This window comes from Oxyura jamaicensis, chromosome 5 (genome assembly GCF_011077185.1).
Source record: "Oxyura jamaicensis isolate SHBP4307 breed ruddy duck chromosome 5, BPBGC_Ojam_1.0, whole genome shotgun sequence".
Classification (NCBI taxonomy): domain Eukaryota; kingdom Metazoa; phylum Chordata; class Aves; order Anseriformes; family Anatidae; genus Oxyura; species Oxyura jamaicensis.
Window position 1 is genome coordinate 30,935,401 of NC_048897.1, and position 27,166 is coordinate 30,962,566.

Genomic DNA, 27,166 nt, shown 5'->3' on the forward strand with positions numbered 1-27,166 from the left:
AAAAAAAAAAAAAAAAAAAAAAAAAAAAAAAAAAAAAACATTTTAATAATTGAAATGAAAGTAACTTTGCTTCCTAATGAGGCATATGTTTGTAATCAGAACAGACTGAATAGAGTTACTCTGCTATTCCCTCTTCCAGTGTCATCCATTGCCCCGCTCTCATCTGGCCTTCGTGTTTCTGCTCAATCTCTTTGCTGAGTAACTTACTTAGGCTGGGAGGTGATTCTGTCTCAATACTTGTCCATGATTTATGTTTCGGTAGTACATTTCATCAAAAATCTCAGAATATTTTGCCAAGCATTAATTAATCAGTACAAGAGCTTTTTGAAGAAATTTGCAATCTTACGTGTGTGGACAGAGGTACAGAAAGGTGGAAACTAACATGGACATTGATTTCAGAGCATCTCACTGTGTAGTCACTAGTGCTATTCAGAGATTAATTACTTGGCAACTCCAATTGATTTCAGGTAGACAGTGAAGTACTTAGGACTCCTTAAAATCAGACCCTAATTGTTTCGATTGCCTTGCTTTTGAAAATTTTAAATTGTGTATTTACAGCACTTCATAGTGTCATTAATATTGCTAGAAATGGAAGAGTTTTAACCTCCAGTTCTTTACTGTTTTTATGAGATACTCTTTCATTTGTCTGTTTATCACTGAATATGATAGGACAATAGTTCATGTAGCTGGACATCAAAGGCTGGTATTATTTTCTGTCTGTTGTAAAGCCAATTATTAACTATTAAAACAAATGACAGTTTCATTACCTTCAAATGAAATGGTTTTAGATCATATAGCATAGTAGTACAGTTGCACTGGAAGGAAAGATACCTTCAATTTGCGTTCCAAGGTGTACAGGAACAGGGATGTAGGATTAGTTCTGACTTCAATACATTTATAATGAAGAAGCTGTTACTGTGAAAAAATATTTACAGAGTGGAAAACCAGGAACATCAAGTCTGAAAATACATTCAGGAGTTTGATTTTGGTGAACAACTTCAAAGCTGTTTTCTGCTTATTTAACTGTCTTTTATGTTCTTTCAGCAGGTTCAGGCTACACCTCAGCCCATAAAAGTGCCGCAGTTCATCCCTCCTCCCAGACTCACTCCTCGTCCAAATTTTCTTCCACAGGTGAGTGTACAGAGAATAAACAATAGAAGAAGGACCTTAATTATAGCATAAATAGAAGATATTTTCTATGTACATCATGTTTGTTGGTTTTTATTGGTGACCTGGTGGAGGAGATGATTCATCTTCATCAGGTTTTCAGATGATACCAAATGTAAGGGTCCTGTCCACACACTTGAGGGCAGTGCTGTGGTTCAGAGGGACCCAGGCAGGGTAAAAGGATTAGCCAGCAGAAATTTCCTGAACTTTGGCAAGGAAAAAGGCATAGTCTTGCACCTGGGATGGACTAACCCACTGCATTAGGTACAGGCTGGGGACTGGCTGGCTGGGTAGCAGCACTTCTAGAAAGGTCTTGGCTGACAGTAGCTAAATGTGAACTAGTAGTGTGCCCTGGAGCAAAGAAGGCTGGCAGCATATTGGGCTGTACCAACAGAATCAATGGAAGAGATTAGCCACCTTTTCTCAGCAATCATAAAAGTGGATCTGGTACACGGCATCCAGTTCTGGACCCCCTGGAATAAGGAGGAAGATGATAAATTTGATTGAATTTCAAATTTAGGGGGAAGAGGGCCACTAAGATAGCTGGGGGGGTAGGAATACATGCAGGGAGAGGCTGAGAGAGCTGGGCTTTTTCAGTTTATAGAAGAGGTTTGGGGGAACCTAACAGCAGCCTTATTTCCAATAACTAAAAAGAAATTAATATTTGGTTTGGGAAAGACGCTGATTCATTTTAAATAAATAAATAGGTAAATAAGTCTTGGAGGAACTATTTAATTACCAAGATATATGTGGCACAGTGGTTAAAATTCTGAATCTTTGACCAAAAAAAAAAAAAAAAAAAGGAAAAGGGAAGTATAGGCTGGTATCTGGTTAAGATTTAGGGACAGTGAGATCTGTGGGGATGTGTCCTAGTTTTCCATGATAAAATCATAATGGAATATTGAAGATGGATAGAACAATCAAAATTAAACAATGAAAAAAGGCTTTATTTTCAGAGTAATGCATTTTACTTCTATACTTTGTAATAATGTGATAAGTTAAAAGTTAACAATAGGAAAGAAATAGGCAAATATTGGTGGTGGAGGACTGAAAAAAAATTGTGGCCCAAGAAAGAAAAAAGATTAACAACTGCATTTACCTGCACCCTTTATCACTCTCAGTGAGAGATTAATGTATAATCTTGATTTTTGTTTGTTTTGTTTGTTTGTTTGTTTAGCAAGATTGGTTGTACAGGTGTCTATTTATATATAGATAGAGATGACAACAGTAACAAGGATTTGCTGAAAATTTGCTGAAGGCTCAGTGTAAAGCCTTGAGACACACTTAACATGAGCACCTCAGCAGTGCCGGTAAATATTACATGAATATTTGGCTTGCAAAACCAATATGTTGATTTAGACATATATAAGGCACTTGGCAGTAGACATGCAGTATATAAATATCTGTGCATCAAAATACCATTTCAAGGACCATGGCATCATATGCAAATGTTATGGCTGCGTCTTATGCAAGTAGGTTTGAAAACGTGGCTTTTCTTTCTCAGAGCATACTTATGACACTATGCTAAAATTACATTCTATAAGTAATCAAGCAACCTTGTATGAATTATACAGGCTGAACTGAAAGACTTGGTAAAGAAGTTCTTTTGCAATACTCATATATGAATCTGTCTTTTTCTTTTTCATAGGTTCGACCTAAACCAGTTGCCCAAAATAACATTCCTATAGCCCCAGCACCTCCTCCAATGCTTGCAGCTCCTCAGCTTATTCAGAGGCCTGTGATGTTGACAACAAAGTTCACACCCACCTCTTTACCCAACTCTCAGAACTCCATACATCCAGTTCGTGTAGTTAACGGGCAGACAGCAACCATAGCCAAAACTTTCCCTATGGCACAGCTCACCAGCATCGTGATAGCAGCACCGGGTACCAGGCTCGCTGGACCTCAGACTGTACAGATCAGCAAACCAAACATTGAAAAACAGGTACAGATAAGAAAGTGTCCATTAGATAAACATACCGGGTTTATTGCTTTATGGAGCCAGATTTGGAGAGGATAAGAAATGGAGAAATCTTCAGTGGGTACTGGAAATATTCATGTTCCAACAACCATACAAATTAAGGAATGACTTTCAACTCTTGGGGTAGAAATTACCTTTTATTTAATATGGCTCATTTGTTTTTCAGATAGGAGCTACCAGAAAGGCAAAAAAAAAATAATTAAAAAAATTATATGAGTATATAATCCAATAAGTACAATACTTTCTTCCTTGGTCTTGTGGTCTTGTACACTTGTGTTTGGAGACAAAATAGTCTCGCTCAGGTTCTGAAGACTCATAGCTTCCCATGACTAACTTGGACTGAATGGGCAGAAGGGAGACCTTCAGAAACAGAGCATTCTGGATGTTTGGTTTTAAAGTCTCTTTCCAGTAAAGATTTTCATAAAATAAAATTTTGCTTTACTGTGGGTTGCAGCTACAGTCCTTGCCATTCAGTTCAAGTGAAGCAATCTTCTATTTCACTTTTAACTCCTTAGTATTTACATGTTAGTAATATTATAATACTATATAATGTATAATACATTATCTATAACATATAACGTATATTTATGTAATTGTGCATATATTAGTATATATTTCACTGACAGCTCTTTCATAGACGAATGTGCCTTGAAGTTATCATCCATATTTGAAGTCACCTATAGAGACTGTGAAAAACTTGTGCATGAACGTTATGCTCATGTTCAGTTCTCCTCATGAATTCATATGAGTGGGTTGTGTACCTCAGGGCAGTCTTACAAGTTATTCAGCAATGCATGCCCTTTTCATATGATTTGAAGTTGTACTTTTACAATACTGTACTTTTGATGCCTATTCCTTTTGATGTCAGCAATATTCATTTGCTCTTTCAATAATTACTGGAAATTCAAGGAACTGTTGAAAACCATGCAGTAAAATGCTGGTGGCTTAATAATACACAATTATTTTTGTATATTTCCCTATATGGTAAAGCGGAAAAGTTTGTTTCTCTATAGAGATTACCTTAATTTGTAGCATCAGCAGCTGTGCCATGGGTTGAGGATTGTCATGCAAAGTTTTTTGATACCGTTGCAAAAGATTCTAACTTCAGAAAAGAAAAAAGTTTCAGAAACATCTGAGATCTTAGGAGTCAGAGAGAAAGTGTTTGAGCCATTCATAATTCTTCATGAAGACCAAGGAGCCAGAAGTACAAAATACATGTACCATGAGAGTGTTTTTTTACCTGGAAGTTTTCCATCCCATACAGTGTAGTGATTTCTGTAATGGAGTTAACTCTTATGATGACTTTTATTGCTTGCATGGCTGCTTGGGTTAATGGAATGGTAGTGAGGCTGCTCCATCCTTTGTTAAAGCAAAACACTAATTAACATTCCTCTCACGTCAGATTCCTCAATTAAGTCTTTGTTAGTATACTGCCAGTTTTAAACTGTTTTTCTCCTGTATCTGCTAAAGTATTTGTTTTGCTTTATTAGTCAAAGTAAAAAAGTCATTCTTATCACTGAATGAAAGAAACACTCTTCCTTTTCAGACTATTAAACCACATGTGGAAGCAGAAGAGAAGCAAACAGAAAGTCGTACAGTTACTCCACCTGCTGCACCGAAGCCAAAACGAGAAGAAAATCCACAGGTATCAGAACATATCCAGAGCTTTCTTTTCAGAAAAAAAAAAGGAAGTACTCTGTCCTTCAGAAAACAATTTCTCTCCTCTGTTCCATCAAGACTCCTAAATTGTTATGTTCCTTACATTCCTGTTGGATAGCAATAGCTAATAGGGCTACAGAATAAGAAATCTAAATAGATACAATGCATTTGCATTTTTCAGTCCTGAGATGCATTGGACTTCTGAGCCTTTTGTTAAACTAGAAGATCATAATTTCCCTCTGATACTTCCTTCAACCAGGAGGCTTAGATTACAGCGCTGATTTCCATTCCTTTGAGCTTTTAGACTTCTGAAGTTATTTTTAATGCTGGAGAACTGTCTTTATCTTGCTTTATGAAATACTACTGTTCTGGTGAGCAGGACAGAAAGAGCAATGTATGTTCACATTCTCCCAGTTCTTATTCCAGTTTACGTGTAGTTAGTCGTATAGTGATAAAATGGCCCAAATGGGTATTTTTAAAGCCTTTCTGCCATGACAAGCTTTGGAACTGCTTACAACTAAATGTTCTGCTATATTTGTTTTTTGTAGATGAATTCAAACTGACTACTGTGAGCATTAACTGTTGTCAGTACAAATTCTGACTTTTAGGTGTCTTTGCAATTCCTGCATTAAAATTAGAATCCTTTAAGAAAGCCATAGCCCTTATCAAACTGCAAATGTAAGCCAGAGTTGCTCCTTGTAGTCTGCAATAATCATAGAGATAATATGGATATCGTGTTCTGCAACCAGCAATGTTTTGCTGGCAAGTGAACTGTGTTGGCATTTACTAAGAGCCAATCACGTAGTTTGTTTCAGTGCTGGATTGGAAGTAAAGAAACTGCTTTCTTGTTACTAGCTCTGCCAACTCTGTGATCATGAGCAACTGGCATTTCCCTACATCTCAGCCTAGCTTCCCATCTAGAAAATGGGACTGGCGTCTATCTTCTGTAAAGCAGATTGACATATATGAATGAAAAGTAATTTATAGAAGCAAAGCATTATTAATAACTTCTTTGTTGCTTAGTTACCTGTCAACTGACTTTAAAGGGCCTAAGTAAAGTAGCTTATCCTAACGATTGGAATTGTTATGATCTCTGTGTTTTTCTCTTTCTTCCTTCTCACAGAAACTTGCCTTCATGGTATCTCTGGGACTAGTTACTCATGACCATCTGGAAGGTAAGAAAAATGTTGTAAGTTGGTTCTTGAGCTCTCTGTTTCATGGCCATTCTGAGTTGGAAGTGCAAGTCCAAAATATATCTGTATTAAGTGCATTTGGGATGTCTGTACTCTTGATCTTAGCCTCTGTTGTGCATCCTTTTTATTCACCATGTTACATGGACACAAATCAGTTGCTTATGTAGCTGAGATCAGTGGTTGGGAAGAAAGTGTATGTTTTGGTAGTAGGAAAGAAGTTTGTGACTATGTTGTTGCTTTTGAGGCAGCCCCTGTATCTGAAAAGTTATGCCATGGATAATTTTATGGTAACTCACATCTGGATTTCTTATTTATTTCATGATTTCAGGGAACTGTAATCTGTAAAGGAAATGAGTTGATAGATAATTGGCTTTCTTAATCCTATACAGTGAAAAACAGCCTAAATTGCAACAGCTTGCATATTTCTGTACTGTAATTTATTTATTTTTAAGTATTGAAAAGGTTACCAGAGGCTTTTAGTTTTAGCTCTCAATTACACTGACCACCAATTTAAAAAGTCATAGCTGGGGAGTACTTCTATTTAGACAGAAGATGACAGTCATTTCGTGAATTAGTTGAGCACTTACATTCCTTGTCAGATCTTGCTTTTCAAACCTTCAGAAATTAGAAGTGTGACAAAGTTGCCTGTATTGAGTATGAGTGGTGTTCTGCAGAAGTCTTCACAGCTATCTTCATATGCAAACTGTATTCTGAGAACTTAGTATAATTTCTGAGGCCCGTTGTTTTCTAACCTGAATGCTTTGTTTTACAAGAAATCCAAAGTAAGCGACAAGAGAGGAAAAGAAGAACAACAGCAAATCCAGTATACAGTGGAGCAGTTTTTGAGCCTGAGGTATTGATCTCTTCCTGGGGGAAGCTAGTACTTTCATTCTGAGTTTGTGTGTTTTTCTGCCACATTGCTGCCTACTAAGCTGTCTCAGTTCTAACTAGACAGAGAAGCTATTGTTTATGATTTAAAAGGCCATTGCAATGATATGACCCTCAGATTTTTAAACAGTAAATACATTGGGGTGTTCTTCTAACACTTGCATCCTTTTCTGCCTTCCCCTATGTAAAGCTGACATTAAATGGCAGTGTGTGTTAGTCTTAGCCATTAGGTCAGCTTGCATATTGGCCTGAAGCAGTCTAGATGTCAGAAGTAGTGTAAAAAAGCTGACCTTTCTGAAGCTATGCTCCAGAAAATAGAAGAGTCAGTCATTTCATGTAGTACTACCATGCTATTCATCAAATATTGCATACAGTTGTTGCCAAAAATGTTAGCCAACCAAAATGGTTCTGTTCTCCCCTGCAGCGCAAGAAGAGTGCAGTCACGTACCTGAACAGCACAATGCATCCTGGGACACGTAAAAGAGGTGAGAGATACTTCAACTTGTCTCCCTGCTGTGTGCCTCTTTCTCCATCTTGTGTTTACAGTCCCCTTGTTGATATGAAGAACAAAACAAAGAAGGGCATTGCAGTACTTTATTTGTATAGTGAAGTTCTATGGTAGACACAGATCATGACTTCTAGGGATTAGCACAGCAGGTTTTATTAGGCAGCTCAGTGTTCCATTTCAATTTCACTCTTGCCTCCCAAAAATAGAGCAAAGTGAAAGGTGAGATGTTTGAACATCATTTAGTGGTATAAAGCTGCTGTCAAGATCCTCTTGTTAATAAGTAAATTGTATTGCTACTATCAAGAAGAAGGTGGTTACGGAAGAAGTGTCTCTGCCCAGAATAGGAGAGGAAACTTATTGTGAGAAAAGCTTGTTCTCTACCGTGAGCAGAGATATGTCCTTGGAAAGATTTTATCTTGAGAAAGAAAGACCATCTTGCTCATACGGAGCACTTAACTGCAAGCAGAGTGCCACTTGTCCAAACATGTCCATACATATAGGTATGCAGTGTTATTCAGTAGAAATTCTTCTGTAAAACAGGTGAAATTTTAAGACTTAGGTTATGGTGAATCAGATGAGTCAGAACAGCATAGCAGAGAACTTGATACTGTTTTTTTGTGCATGGCATCAACCACACATACATGACAATCTTTCCCTGATTTTTTAAGATTTTCTGCAGTTTTTACAGACTTAAGCAATCGAGCATATTTAAAATCCACAGTCTAACCTAGCATCATCCAGTTCCAATTCTGTTGTTTTTTGTTTTGTTTTGTTTTGTTCTGTTTTGTGTTTGTTTTTTTTTTTGGCTGCAAGGTCATATATCCATTTCACTTGTACTCTCCTTGACATACCTTGTCAGTCCAGAAGTCAGTGTGGCAAAACTGACACTTCTGCAGCCATGCTCTTTCTGAATAAAGCACACGAGTCTCTAGTGCCATCCTCTAATGACAGAAAAAAATATATTTTTAAATAGTATGATACAGATTTTATATAGAGAGAGGCTTGCATTTGATCTGTGGATAAGTAAATGCTCCTATTTCTAGTAATGATTTCTTAATTCTGTTTTATAACTCATTGTGAACAATTACTGCATCAATGAAAGAGTTTGCATGCTTTTGTACTTGATATTCTCCTAGCCTATTTATGCATGCTGACTGCTGTTATGCTCTCTTTTTTTTTTTCTCCCACACTGTTGTGAGCCTGCACCTTGTATCAGTACCAAACTAGTAGCATGCATTTTCAGTTGACAAAAGATTTGGATGTATACATTTGTTTTGTGATTTAGTATAGCAATATATTAGGTGAAAAGCTTATGCAAGCAAGTGCCCTTGAGAGCTTTAGTTTAATTCTAGATGGTGCTGAGCATGTCAGAAATTTCAGCCATGGACATCACTATCAGAAATCCGTTTCCAAGGACATACTTAGTTCTGGAACATATCCAGACTTTAAATGCTAGGTTTAGCATGTTAATAGGTATGGACTGACAATCTGTAAACATAAAATCCGGAGAATTATTCCTAGATCCTAGGTCCTTTATGTTTACATATCCATAAATTACCCTGGAGAAGGGAGGCAGAAATGATGGTTACATATTGTTTTTTGCCGCCTTCCTTAGCATACGTAATTTTATGTAAACAGTTACACACACATTTTGCACTTCTGCTAGTCTAAGGAGCACATAGGAGTTGTGTAGAATCAAATGCATTTGAGAAATGCTAAGAAAGAGCACAGGATTTGGGTGAGGGTTGCAGTGGAAGACCAATGATAGATTACAGCTGGTAGTGCTGGGGTTATGAGTCGCAAAATAGGACCCGTTCTAGCCTAATTTAAAAGATGTACCAGTAGAGTAGAAAGTGCTGATCTGTGGGTGAGTGGGTTTAAAAAATGGGAAGAAAAGGAGAGGGTTGGAATAGTGAGTGTTGGCCTGTGATAAAGGACTTAACCTTTGTGTAGATTTATGCTGGCAGTAGAAAGATAGGAATGAGTGGGATAACAGTAGAAGGGATTTAATAGTAGTTATTGCGGCTTCTCTCTAGTTTTGATGCCAACATGCTTTCCCTAAAAACTGAATAGCCTTGTTTCTAGGAATGGAAAGCATTCCCACATTGCTTTTGTGAGAGCGATACTTTGACCCTCAACAGAACTTGTTTCTATTTCCTTCTGAAATACATCTTTTAAATGTTCTTTCCTTGCAAAATTCTACTTAAAGATTTCTTAAAAATGTTTTAATCTTTGCTTCTGTCCTTCCACTTGTAACTTTTATATTAATTTCCTCTCTGTGCTACATCATTTCCTTTTTCATGCTAGCCAATGAGGACCACTGGCCAAAGGTATGTAAGATCATTTTTCCTTTTTTTTGTTTGTTTGTTTGTTCCCTTTTGTTAATATGTAGGTCGTCCACCTAAATACAACACGGTGCTGGGGTTTGGGGCTTTGACCCCCACATCCCCGCTGTCCAGTTATCCTGACTCCCCTGAAAATGAAAAGACAGAGACCACATTTACTTTTCCCGCAGCTGTTCAGCCTGTGTCCCTGCCTAGCCCCAGCTCCACAGACGTAAGTAACTCTTGGGGAGGGGGTTACTTTTGGAAAGATATGTTGAAACAGTCACAAGGAAAATCATTGCAGATTTTGTTTCTTTAGTCTTACTCATCCTTTGTCCTAGTTCAGTGCAATGAAATGGTCCAGCATCCTTTTAACACCCTTCCTTTTTCCTCCTGCACCTAAGTTCTTATCCTGTAGAGATTTTATTTATAACTCCTTCAGTGGATTGAAACACTGGGAGGCACCAGGCATGCTAGATGAGCTCATTTCCTTTGTGCCATGTCTGAGATCTTGTCTGACTGAATTGAAGCTGTCATCCATGAAAATGGGGGAAGGGGAGAATGAAAAGTATTACTTACAGACCCTAATAAGAAAAAGTTCTGGTGTTTCTATAATGAGAGAAGTGAAACCTCCTAGATCACTCAGGACAGCCAGGAGCCAAGTTCACAGCATTGCTTAAGGTAGTTCTGGTGTACCAGTGTTGCTGAATACATTGCCCCTGTGAACAGATCACTATATCTGTCTTGAATGAAATTTGCCCATTTTGTTATAATTTATAAAGAAGTAGGTATCCTTTTTTTTTAAGTTAAAAGATAGGATTTGCCACTCAAAGTACAACTTTTTTTTAAGTTGCTGAGAATTACTGAATTATTTTCATTATTTCTAGCAAAAACATGATGAAAAAATTTAAAGGTCATGCATAAACCTCAGAAAAGAAATAGTGAGAAAAGTTGGACTGAGTTTCTGTGTAGGTCCGACAGGACACAATGAAGGGACACTATGGCTTGTCCAAAAGTGTACTGTTACTCTATTCAGTATGGGCAAAACACTTCATTGCATAAAAATTCTCAGGAGTTGTAGTGTAAAAGTAAAGTGCTTGCCTTTTAGTGACTACTGATTACTGGGTACAGTTTAAAAATAAAAAGGTGCTTGCTTATTTAGTCATATCATTGCAGACTCCTGCAATCTGAGTAAGTGATCTGTGGGTTTTTTGTTTATTGGTATGTTTGTTTTTTACATGTTTTCACATATAAGTGAGGCCCAACAACTTGAAATTGCCTTAAAGGAGGAGCCAGGCAGCTTTATTTTCATCTGTGCAGTTTCATTACTGTAAGTGCACAGACTGAGGGACCAACTCTATTGGCCACATACAAGAGGGAATAGAAGCCAGCTTGTAGTTTCTGAACTGTATTTGTTCTGTACAGATAACAGGAATAGAAATAGTACAAGTGTGTCTGAGTCACAGAAATAAATAGATGCAGTTCTGATACACAGGGAATATGTATGTGAAATTAGAAGGTGCTCTTTTATGTAGTCACTTTTGAGAGCAGAATAGCACTTGACTATAAAAGCCCTTTGCTGACAGTCAGATGAAAGAGACTATGGAACAGACCCTCATAGGGAGGGTGGGGCAGCTCCATCTCTGGGGTCTTCTATAAGTAAGCAGTAAAAATGACAAAGTAAACATGCTGAAGAGAACATTTTTGACACTGGCCCCAAGAGAAGGGCTGGATAATGTGGTAGGTCTTTTCCGTCTCTGACTTCTGTATGTGTACTGCTGGTCTTTTCCCACTATATAAGAGCTCTCAAAACAGTATAATGTGATGTTGTCCTGTTTTCTGAGGTGTCTCGTGACAGCAGGCTAAATCAAGACTAGAGAATTTTTGAGGCATTCTAATCTAGTTCTGAATGCCGTGAATTTTCTGAAATTTTATAGTATTTAGACCTAGATTATGGATTATTCCACTATTCATTAATTATGAAAATAGAAGTATTCTAAAGGAGACAGTGGAAGTTTACAAAGAAGGTAGTTAACATTCTCCTTTACCTGAGTGTATTGTAATATAGCACACTAGCACTCTTTTCCCTTTAGAATAATATATAATTCCCCTTTAAAATGTTTACAGACAAGTGATTTAGTTTATACATAAGCAATGGTTTTAACATTTTTGTAGGTTTGGATTTTTGAAGGAATTTTATCCCAAAGTCTCATTCAATATATATTCCCTATCAGTTGAGATAATTCTTTAGACTTTTCAGAAATATTTGGTATTGAATTCCATGTAAAATAAAACACATGTAAAAGCAGAAAATATATCTCAACATGACAATCAAAATATAGAAAGATCTATTTATTCCAGATAGGACAGAAAATGCTGCCCGTTGTTACAGCTCCCTGCTTTTGGGGATCTACAGAATGAAAACATGAGATGTGCATGCCTAAATAAAAGGATATTTCAAAAGTCCCAGTTAAAACCATTCAGCAGTTTCCCAGACAGAAAACTGCAATTTTACCCATCTTTAAAACATTTTTGCACTCATTTACTGAGAAGGTCTAATTCATATAGGCTTTAGAATGGAAGTTTGATGTTTAGTACATAAATAAACTTTGCTTTTAGCCAACCTGTAAAAAATACAGATCAAGCACTCATCATCACAGCCCAGAAAGGCCTTCTTGCCTTTCTCCTGAATTGTCATTCTCTGAATGACAGAGATGAATTTTGAAGGGACAATGAAACAGGAACTTGAGGTGGGATTGGAGGTAAAAGTAGAGGAGTAGAAACTAGGAATAGAGCCTGGGGAAAGGAAGGAAATAATACAGTAGGCATGGTTGAACAAACCTTTTTTTTTTTTTTTTTTTTTTTTTTTTCTGTCTGGCAAATGGCTGTGAACCATTTGGTTATGGGTGATTCTCCCTCACACAGCAGCATATTCACCTGGAAGATGGCAAGTGCCTTTGACAGTCTATTACTCAGCAGCAAGAATAAAGCAAAACTGTTTTCTGTCTAAAAGTCTCTATTCTAGTTATGGTTGAAGTCTGTGGCCACAAAATGCCTTTTATTAGTAAATTAATAAATGGTCCAGTTGAGAAGATCATTAGAAAACATGCAGATTGCAAAGTCAAACCCATAAATGTTAGGAAGTGCCAAGATTATTATTGCTTATGATAACTTAATTCACTTACATCATGCATATATATTACGATCATCTTTATTTATGTGGTCTTGCACAATTGTTGTCACAGAACAGAACATTTAGATTTCCCATGTTATTGCAGTGAAATGTACCTATACATATATATATTACATATTCAACACATGAACTACATATACTTTGGATATGACACTGTACTGTTCAGTTCTATTCCTAAAGCCAGGCACTATTTCTCTAGCTACTGTATATAAAAATAAACTGTTAGCTGTTCAAAAAGCTTTAATTTGCTTTCTGGTTTTCTTGATACAGAGAAAACAGAGCAAAAAGTGACCTTAAATCACCTTTTATACTGTCTCTGTCCTGAAATTATTCTTCTGTCCCTTCAGCCTGCAGTGTCCGAGCACTGTCAGTGAGCTCTGCTCTAACATAAGTTGGCTGCATATAGCTTTCACAGAGCTGATCCAGACACTGAGATTAGTGGGGTGCATGTCACATCACATCCAACCCCCTTCATGCATATATTTATTAACTGTCTAGAAAACCTGGGGCATTTCTTTGGAATTGAGCATTGGCTGGGATTTGGCATGTCCAGTTATTAATTTTGAGGAAATACCCTGAATTTTGTATTACTGTTTTGACAACCCAAAAATAGGACTATGGATTTTGTGCATGTGTTGCCATCCTAATGTGTTCAGCCACACTGCACGCTGACCAGTTGTATCACTTCTGGATTTACAGTGTTCTGCTGAAGGCTCTGGGTCTAAATTTCTAAATGTCACCACCTCAAGAAGCAACAGTTTGCATCTCTTGTGTAGGTCTCTTTCTACAGGATACTAGATATATCAGTTTTGGTTTTCAACACACCAATAATTGGGCACCTGAGCCAGATACCAAATGCCATTTGTAATCTGTGGCAACCGAAGGCATCTTAACAACACGTTATACTCTAGAATGAGAATTTTCTTGTAAAATGTGAGAATTTTGCTCTTAAAAATTTCATTAGGTTGCAGAGGATTTCACATCTTAGCTTATGTCACAACTCCTGTCTGCCTTCCTTTCCTTACTTGTGCTCGCAAAATGCTTGATGGAGGAAAAGAAGTTCTTCCCAGACTGGCTACACAGATCACTTCACTAAAGGCATGAAGTGTCACTCATTTCATTCTTCTGTTATCACGGAAGAGCTCTGTGGTAAAGCATGAAATAATACCGTAACCCACCACTCAATGGTCCCTGGAGTTACGGAACCAAAACATGCTGCTGAAAACTCACTAAAGCTTGATCCTTTACAAAACACGGCATCAGTGCTAACCTTGGGAATTAAGAGAAGAATAGCATTCCCTTCAGAGAAAGGCCTCATCAGCAATAGAGCCGCCAAGTAGAAACCTTAGCAGATTGCCTGTGTCTCATTCTTCTAATATGTTTAATATTTTATCCACAGTAGAGGTTAGCATCATTTTTCTTGTCTGGCAACTTAATGTGTAAGTGCATGGCCAAGTCCGATATCATTCCAAGATGATGGAACTTATTCACACACTTGAAAAGACTGCTCGGGTCAAAATGAAGCACTGCGAGTGCTGATATTGCATATATACAGAGGGAGTGTATATGCGCAATTTGACTCAACACATGCATCTTAAGATCACAGTCTTGCAGATGTTGTGAGTGTGAAAATTTGGCTGAAGTCACTGAGAAGTGCATATTTCTAACTCCAGATTGGGCCTAGAATATGTCAGGTTGCCAGAAAAGGCCACAGGTGGAGAGGGGAGAGGGGTTCGGATGCCCAATTCCTGCTCTGTGGGTGCTAAGCCATTTTTCTTTCATGCCTCTTTGTTCAAATATCCACAGAACAAAGGAAAAAAAACACCATCACCACCGCTACCCCAAGCCTGAGATGGGAGTAACAGGAGGAGAGAGAGAGAGAAGAAAAAGTGACAAAAATTAGACCTATATTTCTGGGGAGTTAATGGCTGTAGAAAAGAAATTTCTCTGATGGTGATGCAGTAGTAATTTGGACTGGATTTTGTTAAGAGACCTTGTCAGTATGTTTTCAACTCTTTCTGGGGGAGAAAAATAATAATTAAAACAAAAACAAAACAAAAAAAAAACTTATTTAGGAAGTCTCTCTTGCTATTCTTTCATCCTGTCTCTCAACCTAAGTTAGTGATGAAACATAGACCACTGTCTGTAGAGAAAGAGAAAATTTTGAGTCATAGCTTTTTTGGTGCAACTTGAGGTAGCCTGTGTGAGGTAAAAAAATTATCTCAGAACATATGATTCATTCTGTTCTTTTTCATTTATAAGCAGACCACCTTTTCCTTCCACTTTCATTTTTAAAGGTGACCTAAATATTTGACAGTGTTCTTTTAAGTCACTCAGTTGGGGTTTCTTACATACTATTACTGGAAGAGACAGCCTCATCAGCATTCCCAAAGTGAAGTTGGGCTTACATCCAGAAATGAGAAGGGTTAAGAGGTAGAATAGCTCATCATTTTAGGCAAAAAAAAAAAAAAAAAATCAGGGTAAGAGGGGAATCTAAAATAAGACAGGCTATGGGGCATCAGTTGTTAAGAGAAGTTTTGGTAATAAGTGTTTATTGTAACATTTTACCCTGGGAGGACAGAGGGAGTGTTTGGGACGACAGATGTCAGTGTTTCTGACATCATGCCTGGTTTTCCTGCTTCACCTTCTAAAAAGGGCTTAACCATTTGTAACCCCCTTAGAAATAGTTCGTGCTGTAAACTTTGCATTTAACAATTATGTAGATGTCAAAGGTCAAAGTTCACTTTTTGCCTTCTCTCTCTTTCTCTCACCCTCAACCCTTCCCCTCAATTTTATAGGGCGATATCCATGAGGATTTTTGCAGTGTTTGCAGAAAAAGTGGGCAGTTGCTGATGTGTGACACATGTTCACGTGTTTATCACCTGGACTGTCTGGACCCGCCTCTGAAAACCATTCCCAAGGGCATGTGGATCTGTCCCAAATGTCAAGACCAGGTATTGTTTGACAGACAGTGTTATACACAATGCACTGTAAAGATTTTTCCAAGTTAAAGAAAACAATCATATCACTTGGCTTACTTATATCAAGACAGCCTGACACTGAACAAACTTATCTGATCCGCAACAAGGCTTGTGTGAATTTGATTTGATTACATCTGTTGGAATGCGTGCAAGTTCAAAACCATTAAGTTTTACTCCCAGACTTGGGGTCTTTATTTGTTACCCCTGTGTTTTTACTCTTTCTGGGCTGAAGCACACAAACTTTTGGGAAAGGTTCTCTACTACTCATAGAAATTTTCCTGTTCATCCCACACTCGTTGGTTCTTCAAAAGTTATTAACATGTCCTTCTGGATAAATAAAAAAAACATTTGTAGAAGCCTACCTCAAGAGATAGAGAAAATATAAGCCTCTCTTTGGTTATATAAATCAAACACCAGAGAGGTTGACTTCAGTGATCTCTTTAATAACGTTGTCCAGAATCTGTGTGATGAGGATAGACAAATAGCTTGGTTCTTCTTTCTTCAAAATCCCTCTGTAAAAGTACACAATTAAAGCAAACAGATGATATTTTAATATTTTTTTTTTGTAATTGCATTGAGATTACAAGTCAAAGAAGTAAACTACTGTATTCATAACCCGTTTGTGGAACTCCAGAAGTTGCAAAGGGTTGCTCTTAATCAGCAGCCTGAAGCTGTTAGTGTTCTCTCTGATTTAGCATCTTGCTTAGTCACTCACATGACCTTTGGTTAGCCAGATGGTAAGGTAAGAAAACAGCGTGGCGTATGATGGAGAATGAAAATGCAAAACTCAAATGACTTGGTCGGTAGTTGCAAATGAGCAGGGAAAGTTAACACTTTCCTATTCCTGCTCGTGTTCCATCATGTATCCCTTCTCTTTGTATTTCTGTGATAGGTTCCCACAAAATTATGGGGAAAAACTGGAGTTATTTCACTATAAAGTGACCAAGTCCTCTATCTTCAGAGACAAACCTCTGATTCACATGTTAAAAAGACACAGTACGTTTTTCTTCGCAAAATAAAGTTCCTTAGGAAGGAACACGTTAGGAAGGAATGCATAGGTAGGAGTATGTTAGGGAGGATCTGAAAGGCATAACTGGTTCTTACCCTTATGTAAAGAGGGTTTGGCAATTACATTAAGATGATTCTGGTAAGAAGGGCAGATAGGACAGTTTCATGTTTTACTAGCCAGGAAGTGTGGTATTTGAATGTAAGGTGTGAAGACCGCTCTGTGCCATGAAAAGTTTTCTCCCAGAACATCTGAGATCAGCAGTTTGTCTGAAGCATGAAATAATGTTTGTCTCCTGGCAAGTTTGAGTTCAGATACATTATCTTTTCATCCCTCTTTTAAGTTGTTCAGTTTCATTAGTAGAGTTTATTTGTAGCTATGGAGGGAATTTGAGAAAATGCTGACATTTGTAAGAAACAGGCCTCCTTTGTGGGAGCTACGGTACAGTTGTGAATAATTCCCTCTGTTAAATCTCCAAACAGGTCTGCGAAGCAGACACGTTAACAGGGTTCAGACTAATGATAGCCATAAAGAAAATCCTCTGCCTTTCCCTCTTTCTCCTTTTTCTTTTCCTAGGAGTAGATTATTTATCATCTAAATTTCTACACACTTTTCTTTCAGATGTTAAAGAAGGAAGAAGCAATCCCGTGGCCAGGAACTTTAGCAATTGTTCATTCATATATTGCATATAAAGCAGGTAGGAAAATGGGGAGCAACACCTTTGCTTCAGTTTTAATACTGGAAAATGTTGTTGAGGGATTGGGACAGAATGATACTTCCTTTAGAAAAGGAAATTAAAGGGAAAGGACCTTAATCATTAGTGAAATGTAAATAGCAGTCTAAATATTTATTTAGCTTTCTGTGATGCTTCTGCGTACAGGTGAAACATTGGATGTGATTTATTGCAAAAGTTGTTGAACTGATTTTAAACACCCCCTTTAAATGAAACAGTTCACAGCCTCCATCCACAGCTGTAATAGAAACACTTAAAATATTATTTCTTGACGTGATGAATATTCTGTTTTGCAGCAAAAGAAGAGGAAAAACAGAAACTACTTAAATGGAGTTCAGATTTAAAACAGGAAAGAGAACAACTAGAGCAGAAGGTCAAACAGCTCAGCAATTCCATAACGGTGAGTATTGCCCTTCCAAATAACTCTGCACCTGTCTTCTGATGCCAGAATTCAGAGAGAGAACTGTAGAGCCCATGTGCTAGACGTTTCTTCCACTGGTTTTACTGAGAATTGAATGGGCTCTTTCCTCTGTTTTTTTTAGGACTTTGGGGAGCAGGAATAAAATGCAGGCAACATGTACTTACAATGAGTCACTTATACATGATCCATGCTGACCATATACTGTAGACACAGAGTGACCTATAATAGCAGCAGGTGACAAAAATGACCCACAGCATTATTGTCTGTGGGCAGCAGATAAATTCTAATTCTCCAGTGGGTCACTTAAGTTTGAACAGTTGGGCCCCTGTGTGTAGTAAGAGTTACATTCTCTGCATTTTCCAGACATTCCTAGTACAAAAGTGACCATTTAATTACCACTGGCTCTTGGGCTCCTGACATGTTGGCTTGGCAGTCAGCAGCTGGACTGTGCATGCCTCTGCATATTATTAATTGGACATTGTCATACTTCCATCTAGAAGCTGTGGTTTCCACCTTAATTTATCACAGTAATTGGAACATGCATATTAATTTGATCTTTCTTCTCACCTTAATATGCAAATCAGGCTCTTAAGGTGCCAGTGTAAAGTTTGAGGTCCTCACTTAGCATAGGCTGAGTCTGTATCACAGAATGAAAAATACTGAAATCTATGTGGCAACTCCTGTAAGGCTGGATATGTAAGTACAGACTTGTTCTTTTAAATACAGATGCGCTGTCTGCTCTCTGTCTTTACCTCCTTGGCCAAAAGTAAGCATCCCATGCTTAAAGACCTCAAATGCTGACAATACAAGTAAAACAACTGAGAGCAAGTAGGTGGTGGGAGGTGCTGGCTAGCAGTTCTTGGAGGCTGTCATCTTCTGGTTGTCGGTAGCTGGGCATAAACTGAGCAGCACTAGAGTGCTAGCACAATTTCTTAGTGATGTACACAGGCAGGGGCAAGCCTTAATAAGAGGGACCGATAGTAGGTAAGGAGAATGGTATATTTGCTATGATCAAGCCATTGCTTATATTTTCATTGGAACTGTCCGATAAAGGCGGATTAGATCTAAATTTTGTAGAGTTCTTATGATGCCAAGAGCTGTGTGTGAAAGCAGTAAAGCTGAAACCAACAGTGTCTGGAGATCTGCATGGATAAAAGATTTGAAAAATGTAAGAAGGTTGTCATCTCCATGTAAGAACCTGAATGTTACAGACATAAAGTAGCTACCATCTCCTTTTTGAGAGTTTCAGCTATAGATAGAAGCAGTTTTTCACTCCTGAAGCATCATTTGTGGGCATTTTTTAAAGTTATCTTACCCTGACTCTTATCTGATGAGCTGGCTATTGCTTCTAAGAGAAATAAGTGGTCGCAAAATAAGATTTTCAAATGAGGAAGGGTTTGTTTTTCTTTTCAAGTGTCCCTTTATTTATTGAGAGGAGGAAGTGATATTCCTGCTAAAGCATATGTGAAAGCAAAGGCTGTATCCCATTAGTTGCATGCACACACACTGTCAGCAGTCAGCTGCAGTAGGACGCCTGAGTTTGCACATCTGAGCTAAAGAAATATCAGCAATGCAATACCACTAGAAAAATAATAAGAACATATACTAGGAAGTGTCCCTTCAAAAGGAACACAAAAGGATGGAGCTGTCTGTGTTGATTTGCCAGGCACCTTGGGATGAAAGGGCCATGCTGGGTGACAGCTACGTACTGACAATTTAATTCTGCAGCCTGCAAATATGAATTCTATGATCGCAGCTCTGAGGCTCATTTTCTTCTAGGCTGAAATTATAGGTGACATTGTAGCTGCAGTCTTTTCAGAGTACTTACGTTTAGACCTGCAAACGTTGTATTCCTTCTCTTACCTTCTCCATTCATATGAGGGTAAAGCTTGAACTTACTACTGCTTTTGGTTTTCTGCAGAAATGCATGGAAATGAAGAACACCATCCTTGCAAAACAGAAGGAGATGCACAGCTCCTTGGAGAAGGTAAAACAGCTGATCCGCCTCATCCAAGGCATCGACCTTTCAAAACCCATAAACTCTGAGGTCAATTCAGTAGCCATCTCCAATGGCATGGACTCCACTAACAATACTAATGCTGCCACCTCCACCTTAGCCCCCTCCCCTTCCCAGAGCTGCATGGTGAACTGTAACAAGGGCGATGAGACTAAATAACACAGTGAAGTGCAGAAGGAGCCAAGGGAGGTGGCGGCGAGGAGGAGGAGCAAAATAACGAAACTCTAGAAAAGCAAAACCGGATTTCTTCTGGAAAGTGCAGAATTCTTTAGTTCTTTGGTTCCAGAGAGAGCGTGAAGATGCTTGTGCCAGGCGGCACCGGAGTTTGCCAATTGATCCTTCTTATTCTGTGTGTACATGCAAAGTTTGGATCATGTTACATGAATAGTGCCAGCTGGGGGTTCTTTGCCAGCACCATGCCAAGTGAAATAATATATTTACTCTCTCTATATTTTACACCAGTGTGTGCCTGCAGCAGCCTCCACAGCCACTATAGGTTTGTTTTATTTTTGTTTGGGGTGAGGAGCAGGGATGAGGGAGGAGAGCAGGTTTCAAATCCTTATTTGCAGAACAGTTTGTTTAGCTAGGGGAAAACAAAAACAAGTCCAAAGAGCCTGTGGGCTTTTCCTGTTTCTAAACTCTCAGTACTATTAAACCAAAAAAAAAACAGAAATATAAATTATCAAATCCCAGTGCCCAGAAGGGACAAGTCTATCAAATAAGCAGTATTTACTATTGTTTAGACAGGAGATGTACAAAAGGAAAGGAGATGGACTTTTCACTGAGTAACCAGCACATGTACAGGCTGAAGATCTACTGTCCCAACAGCTTTGGGTTAATCCTATTTCTTCACATCAGAAAAAAAGACATGCTTTGCAGAATTGGTTTGGGTCCTCACACTCATCCAGAAAGCCTGTGTTGGGAATGGGAAAATAGAGGGCCAGAGTCCAGGGTCAGTTTGGAGCATTGGACGGAGGTGTCCCAAGAGAAAATGTGCATCGATTACTTGAAAATGAGATTCCAACCCTTTTCTATATTTATAAACAACAAAAGTATCCTGAACAAAGTAGCACATGACCCAGATGTGTGAACTGAACAGAGAAATGTCCTTTTCTTTCACTTCCTTTCTCTTCTTTTGGTAACAAGAACTAAATAAGGAATAGAAAAGCTGTTTTTCAGGCTGACAGTCTAATTAAAGAGGTAGATGGGACCTTGCATGGTATAGATTAGAAGTAATAGTGTCAGTGAGATACAGTGAGTCTTTGTGAGTCCTTGTGTCATCGTTTTGGGCACTGTTTTTTTATGCAAGGGCAAAATCTTTGTATCTGGGGGAAAAAAAAAAAAACAAACAACTTTTTTAAATTAAAAAGGAAAATAAAAGATATTGAGGTCTTCCTAGTGTTACTTAAAATAAGATCAAGGTAAGAAACATTGTAAAAAAAAATACAAAAGTGCTATTTGTTTCCTAAACAAGTGATTTCTATTAAAAAGGTGTCAGAACTGGAGAAAATGCTGTGTACCTAGAATTTTTTAACACAGACTTTGCTTATTTATGATGACATTCTGCTGTGTTTGTGTTTTAAGATCCAATGGGACAGCTTCCATAGATTATACCATACATGCTACTGGCTAAACTCTACTGAGAACTAAATCCTACAGTGTTGGATCTCACCCCACTTGGAGGATCCACCAGGCTTGTCTCTGCTGTTACCATATCTCCCCCATTCTTTCACGTGTTTGTAACCCAGAGAAAAGCATTGGCAGTGTGCTTTAATACTTTGGTGATATGGACTGATTAGAGCTTGAGAATGAAAGACAGTGAGTTTGTTGAACTGAAATCACTGTTATTATCCTCTTATTTAAGAAGTTCATCTCTTACGTATAATCTTTTCACTCCAGGTAGCAAAGCTTGCCTTGTGCTCCTGTTATTGTGGGGTCTATCTCAGTTTAGAATGCTGACTCTGGTCACTTCGTGTTGTGTCCCAGAGCTGCCCAGTTTTACTACAGCACATAAATGTTTGGGCAAACCCTGTTTCCACTGGAAGCACCGGCAAAACTCCCATTGCTTTCAGTAGGAGCAGAATTGACCCTTGACACAGACGATGCAAGGCAGGGTCCCCGGTGTGGTGCCATTGACAGCATGTGTTGGGTGGCGAGGCAGACTTGCTGTGCTGCTTTTCTTAGTGGAACAGAGAAGGCTTTGCATTTCAAGGACGCACTTCTGAGCAACTAGTATCAAATACTCCAAACACTGCATAGCCTGAGAGAGTCCTTCTACTGCCACAGCCAAGTATGCTTCTGCGGGATTCTTGGCACTGTCCTCTTCCCTTTCCTTTGCGTTGCCCTTCTGACCTTTAAGGACTTCTCTTCCTTCTATAGGAGAGTGCACTATTTCCAGCTCTGAGCTCAGAACTGATATCCTGAGTTCTCACATTTGTTCGTGGCTTGGGAAAGCGACTCGTACTTGCACTTCCCAGCTAAACTAGTGATAACCTCGACTCTCGGTTTTGATGTTTGAATTCTGTTCTGGAACCAGCAGAGTTGCAAGAATCAAACTGATCAAAGTAAAAATGTCCCTGCATCAACCCAGTTGCCACTGGAAGTCATTACCACAGGGCAGCAACCCGTAGCATTCAAACAAAGGGCTATATGTTTGAAGGGATGACGAGAGAAAACAAACAAAGTGGTTATGAGCCTTCTTCCTCTACAATGTGAGCCAGCAGTTAGTGGCCAGGTACTCAGCAGATATGTCCCTTTTGGCCAGGTTGTTGCTCTCTAGTTGGTCACTTGGGTAACTCTTATATCTTCTTCTGAAGCATGAAGTACATTCCCAGTAAGAGACAGTATCTTTATGGTTCTCATGTTCTTATCTCTAATGTTATTTTCTGAGCTCTCTTGGAAGCACTGCACTATCTGGGGGTAGCAAACTGTGCCTGAAGGCTTGAGGGTCCTTCTGTTTCTTTGCCAGTTCGAGAAGGGATGGGAGTGAAATCCACCAGTAGCTGCATTTACATTTGAGCGCAGTTTCCCAGGCAGGAGATGTTAAAACAGCTACTACTGCTTTTCCAAGGCATCTGGTTGTCTCTTGAATCAGAGTACAGACTTTTACATCTCTCTTTCCTTACAGCTTTGTGTTCCAGGCTGTCAAAGGACACCTTTCGTTAATCATTGCCTAGCAGAGAAATGACCTTAACTTAGACTTTTTGATGCTGCTGGGTAGTTTTCTTGCTCCCTGATCCTGTTTGGACACTCTCCCTACTGGCTCTGCAGCATTATCAGTCAATAGGCAGAGAGCATTCCCAGGGCTGTGTTGACACTGGCAATGATGCTGCTACACAGACACAAGTAAATTGGAGCCATTTCTGCCCAATTAGCAACAATAGGGTGGAAGGGGGATTGGCATTTGCTAAATACAGAGGAAAATGTGCTTTTTTTTTCTACCTGCCCTAAGAGGTTTCAATGAAGTGAGAAATTTAAACTCTGATAACTTTTAAGCTCAAGCTTGTCTTCTGGATTTTTTTCCCCTCACATAGCATTTCAGATAGGCTGAGTTTGTATTAAAACTCCTGCTCTTTGGGAAGCTGTCATAATGACTGGCACTTTGTATTTCCAGACCACCGTAAAGGTAATAACTAATTCTTATGTCATTGCTTGTCATTAGTGGGAAATAAGTGGCTTTTAAATCTCTGTTATAAAGGAGGAGAAGATGAGACCACAGAGGAAGCTCATATCAGAGGAGTTCCTGGCTCTCAGCCCAGTGCTAAGGGCTTTAAGAAGTCATCCTGCTGCTTCGACTGCTCAGAAATAGAGTAAGAAATGCAGAAGTAGTTTTCCCTTCTCCTCACAATCTGTTCTTTAAACAGCTGGAAAGGCGTGTTGTGGTCAAAGTCGGAAAAGGAGCGTGTGATCTGGCTAGAAGAATTAGTCTTATCATTAGTATTCTCATTAGCTTGGTTCAGTGCCAGCAGTGTTCGTAGTGCTGTGCAAAACACAGTAAAGGCAAGACCTCCGGGCATGGGTGGCAGGCAGGGTAAGTGGCGTGGGTGGTTCTTTGAGGACGTCGCTGGCCAGGAGTTACCATGTTGGTAGGATAAACTAACGGTTTGCGTGAGCAAAACCAGGATTTTGTTCTTCATTGCAAGCGAGTTTGTGTCAGTGGGAACGTGAATTAAAAGCCGCCTGCCCAGAAGTTAAAGAGCTTTGTTATGATGAAAATTTTATGGACAGTGTGAGTTGTTTTGTTGGTGGGAAAAATCACGTTGTGTTTTGTCCTTCCTAACTGACCAGGCTTGAGAAAGCAAATCTGTATTCCAGCTGTCTAGAAATGTGTACCTAATTCTGACCTCCTTGGCTTCGAATCGTCTTCTTCCCTGTATTGTTGCAGAGGCAGCCCCAAAAAGCAATATGATCAGCACTCAGGAGGCCCGGAGTGAAACCTCCCTCTTAGTCCCACCAGGCTGTGGCAGCCCGCAGTACAGGGAGTAAGCTCTGACGTTTCCTCCTCATGTGGATGCAGTGAAAAATACCTGTCAATTTGCAGTGCACGTTTCTCTTTTCCTTTTGTTTCCCAGCTGGGTCGCCCCTGCACTCTTTGCTTTTGAACCACCACTGATGAATGCATCTTTTTTAATGAAACATATTTTTAGAAGATCATATTCAGATGTCAAACCAAAATCCACTCTTCCTGGGGGCTTCCCCCTGCCAGCTGCTCAGATGACCACTGAAATACTGATACTACGCGTCCTGGTGGAGCATGCCCCTTTGGGCAGACTTTGTTGTGTCTTTTCAGAACTGTTCTGACCCTTCTTCACCTCCATTTGTCCTCCTTTGGGATTCTGAAGATCCAGGGCGAGTTCAGCCTTGCTGGGCTCCTGCAGAGTTTTCTGGCAAGCATGTAGAAACTCTTCTGAAGAGTCAGGAACCTGGAGAAGGAGGAAGATGTTTTGTCTGCAGCTAATTCATTTGGTACTGAGGCATGCCTGGCCAACAAACTACCTCAGCAAAGGCCATTCCCAAGCACCACGTGGATTTTGTAGTTTCTGTCCTTCAGAAGGCAAAATGTCTCCAAAGAAGCCTTGCAACAGCCAGCTAGGTACTGGTCTCTGAATGCGTGTGAGCGAGCCTTACAGCAGCACATTTTTGGATACCTGTTTTCAGTGAGCAGACCTGGGCCAGGGAATGCCCTAAAATCAGGTGGGATCAGGAAAACACGAGAGCTGCAGACATCTTGTCTCCAGGTTATTGCCGTCTTACCCAGATCCTTCTTTAAGCCTCAGTCCTGTTTGTAACACCTACAGAATGGAATGTAATACTTGAAAATATGACTCTCATTATCCTTTGCCTTTAGCTCCCATTTCCCAGTGTTTATCTTTCATCTGGGACAAGAACTTTCTGCATCATTGTGTCTTGTATAGGCTGAGCACATAGTTGAAACTTGCCAATAAAGAAAATTATTTATACCATGCGCTGGTAAGCTTGGTAATTACAGACCCATAGAAAGACAAACTCCTCTCCTGGAGGTCAATTTAAGACGTGGGCTTGTTTCAAAAAACCAAGACCTTACCTGTGTGAGGGTCTGTCAGTATTTCTCAGCTATGTGACGAGTGAGCAGTAAGCAGGCTAGCCAAGAGCCTCTGTGCAGTGAAAATCACTGTCCTGGAGCTTACTGCATGAGAACAGGACCTCGGGGCTTCTCCTCTCCCTGTGCCAGCCGTGGGTGCTGCAGGGACCGAGGAGAGAAAGGCGGCCTCCACCTAGAAGCAATGGCAGAAGGAGGTGTATAGGCCTGGAGACAGAGGAAAGGGCGAGAGGAGGCAGGAGGAGCAAAGGAAAGGAGGATCACATGGGGTATGGCAGAGCAGAGAAGGCATGGGAACAGATGAGAAGCAGGGAAGGTGAGGGTAGGAAAGGTCCAGGAGTGAAAGAGGGCTCTGTTCCGAGGAGATACCTACAGGGTTTGCAAATTCAGTGGAAAGATTGGAAGAAAAAGGCTTTTATCCTACCTTGGTTTCTGGCTTGGGTTGATCTGTACTCCAAAGGGACTAATTGTAGTGGGAGTTACTGGCTGCAGGTGCAGGAGGGAGAGGCACTACACCCCCCAGCTCTGGTGCTACAGCCCACGTCATCCCATCCTGACCACAGCACTGTCTGACTTCTGCACTACAACGAGGGACAAGGCAGATCAAGCAGTGAGAGCCTGCTCCAATCTGGACCAAACCAAGTGGAAATTTTCTCCCTGGGTAGAAATATTCCAGGGACTGCCAGCGTGATTGCACCTTCCTAGTTCAACCGCTGTGGTCAGCCTGGTTGGAACCAGTGGCAGCCTCCAGAGGTGCTGGGTCTGGCGTGTGAGGAGGGGATGATGCTGGGCAGGACCTGTGCGTCAGGTACCTCTCAGCTACCTCCAGGGGGATCTCCACGAGGTTCCTGCTCTCTGACCTGCTGCATCGGGCGGTTCCGTGCCAAAACCACTGTTTTCTTAGGGTCTGGTTTCTTTCAGGACACTTGTGGAGGAGCGGCGCAGCACTGTACTGGGACAGGGGCGTGCCGTAGGTGTAAGGTAACCCTGCAGGAGCTGATCCTGCAGAGCCACGTGCATCAAGGCGACCTGAAGCAGCAGCCCACAGGTCCCTCCGGGGAGAGCTGTTCGCACAGGCTGTCAGGAGGGCAGGAAGCCCTGGCTCTGCTCTTCACCCTGTAGGAGCCAAGCAAGCAGAAGGGCCCGGTGCATGTCGCTGGGCGGGCGGCCAAGTGGAGCACTGTGCAGGTCCACCCGTGGTCACCCTGGGTTTTGGATCCTCAGCACCAAGGGTACCCTTGCTCCTGGTCCAGATCTAGGCCCTGCAGGCTGGGCATACCGAAATTGAGGAAGGGAGGGCACTTAAAAAAGGAAGGAAGGATCCCTCCATGCCTCGCTTTCCCCACCATAAAGCAGCCGATGGCAATGCTGACGCTGCTGAGAGCTGCTTCTCCTGGGCTGTGAGTGCTGGAACAGGCACTGCTGAAGAGTAGGTACAGCAGGGCTCAGTGCTGGCGTGTTTCTGCTTGTCCTGGGCTAACGTGTAATTTCTAATCGTAGTCTCATGCACTTCTTCC

General features: G+C 40.1%; 1 protein-coding gene across 10 annotated transcripts in view; it reads left to right on the top strand.

Annotated features, from left to right (window-relative positions):
* The window catches only part of PHF21A (PHD finger protein 21A), a 136,836-nt gene extending 111,303 nt beyond the window's left edge, over window positions 1-25,533 (top strand). For 5 of the 10 annotated variants that reach the window (XM_035327340.1, XM_035327345.1, XM_035327341.1 and 2 more), the window contains exons 8-18: window positions 1,045-1,131; window positions 2,816-3,112; window positions 4,695-4,793; window positions 5,931-5,982; window positions 6,774-6,853; window positions 7,313-7,373; window positions 9,789-9,952; window positions 15,712-15,867; window positions 17,522-17,597; window positions 17,930-18,033; window positions 19,976-25,533. In XM_035327340.1, the coding sequence (XP_035183231.1) occupies window positions 1,045-1,131; window positions 2,816-3,112; window positions 4,695-4,793; window positions 5,931-5,982; window positions 6,774-6,853; window positions 7,313-7,373; window positions 9,789-9,952; window positions 15,712-15,867; window positions 17,522-17,597; window positions 17,930-18,033; window positions 19,976-20,230 (1,431 nt within the window). In that variant the 3' untranslated portion in view covers window positions 20,231-25,533. Of the gene's footprint in view, window positions 1-1,044; window positions 1,132-2,815; window positions 3,113-4,694; window positions 4,794-5,930; window positions 5,983-6,773; window positions 6,854-7,312; window positions 7,374-9,703; window positions 9,727-9,788; window positions 9,953-15,711; window positions 15,868-17,521; window positions 17,598-17,929; window positions 18,034-19,975 lie in introns of all 10 variants that reach the window. The other 5 variants (XM_035327344.1, XM_035327346.1, XM_035327348.1 and 2 more) reach the window with 3 other exon arrangements.
* The last annotated feature ends 1,633 nt before the right edge of the window (window positions 25,534-27,166 follow it).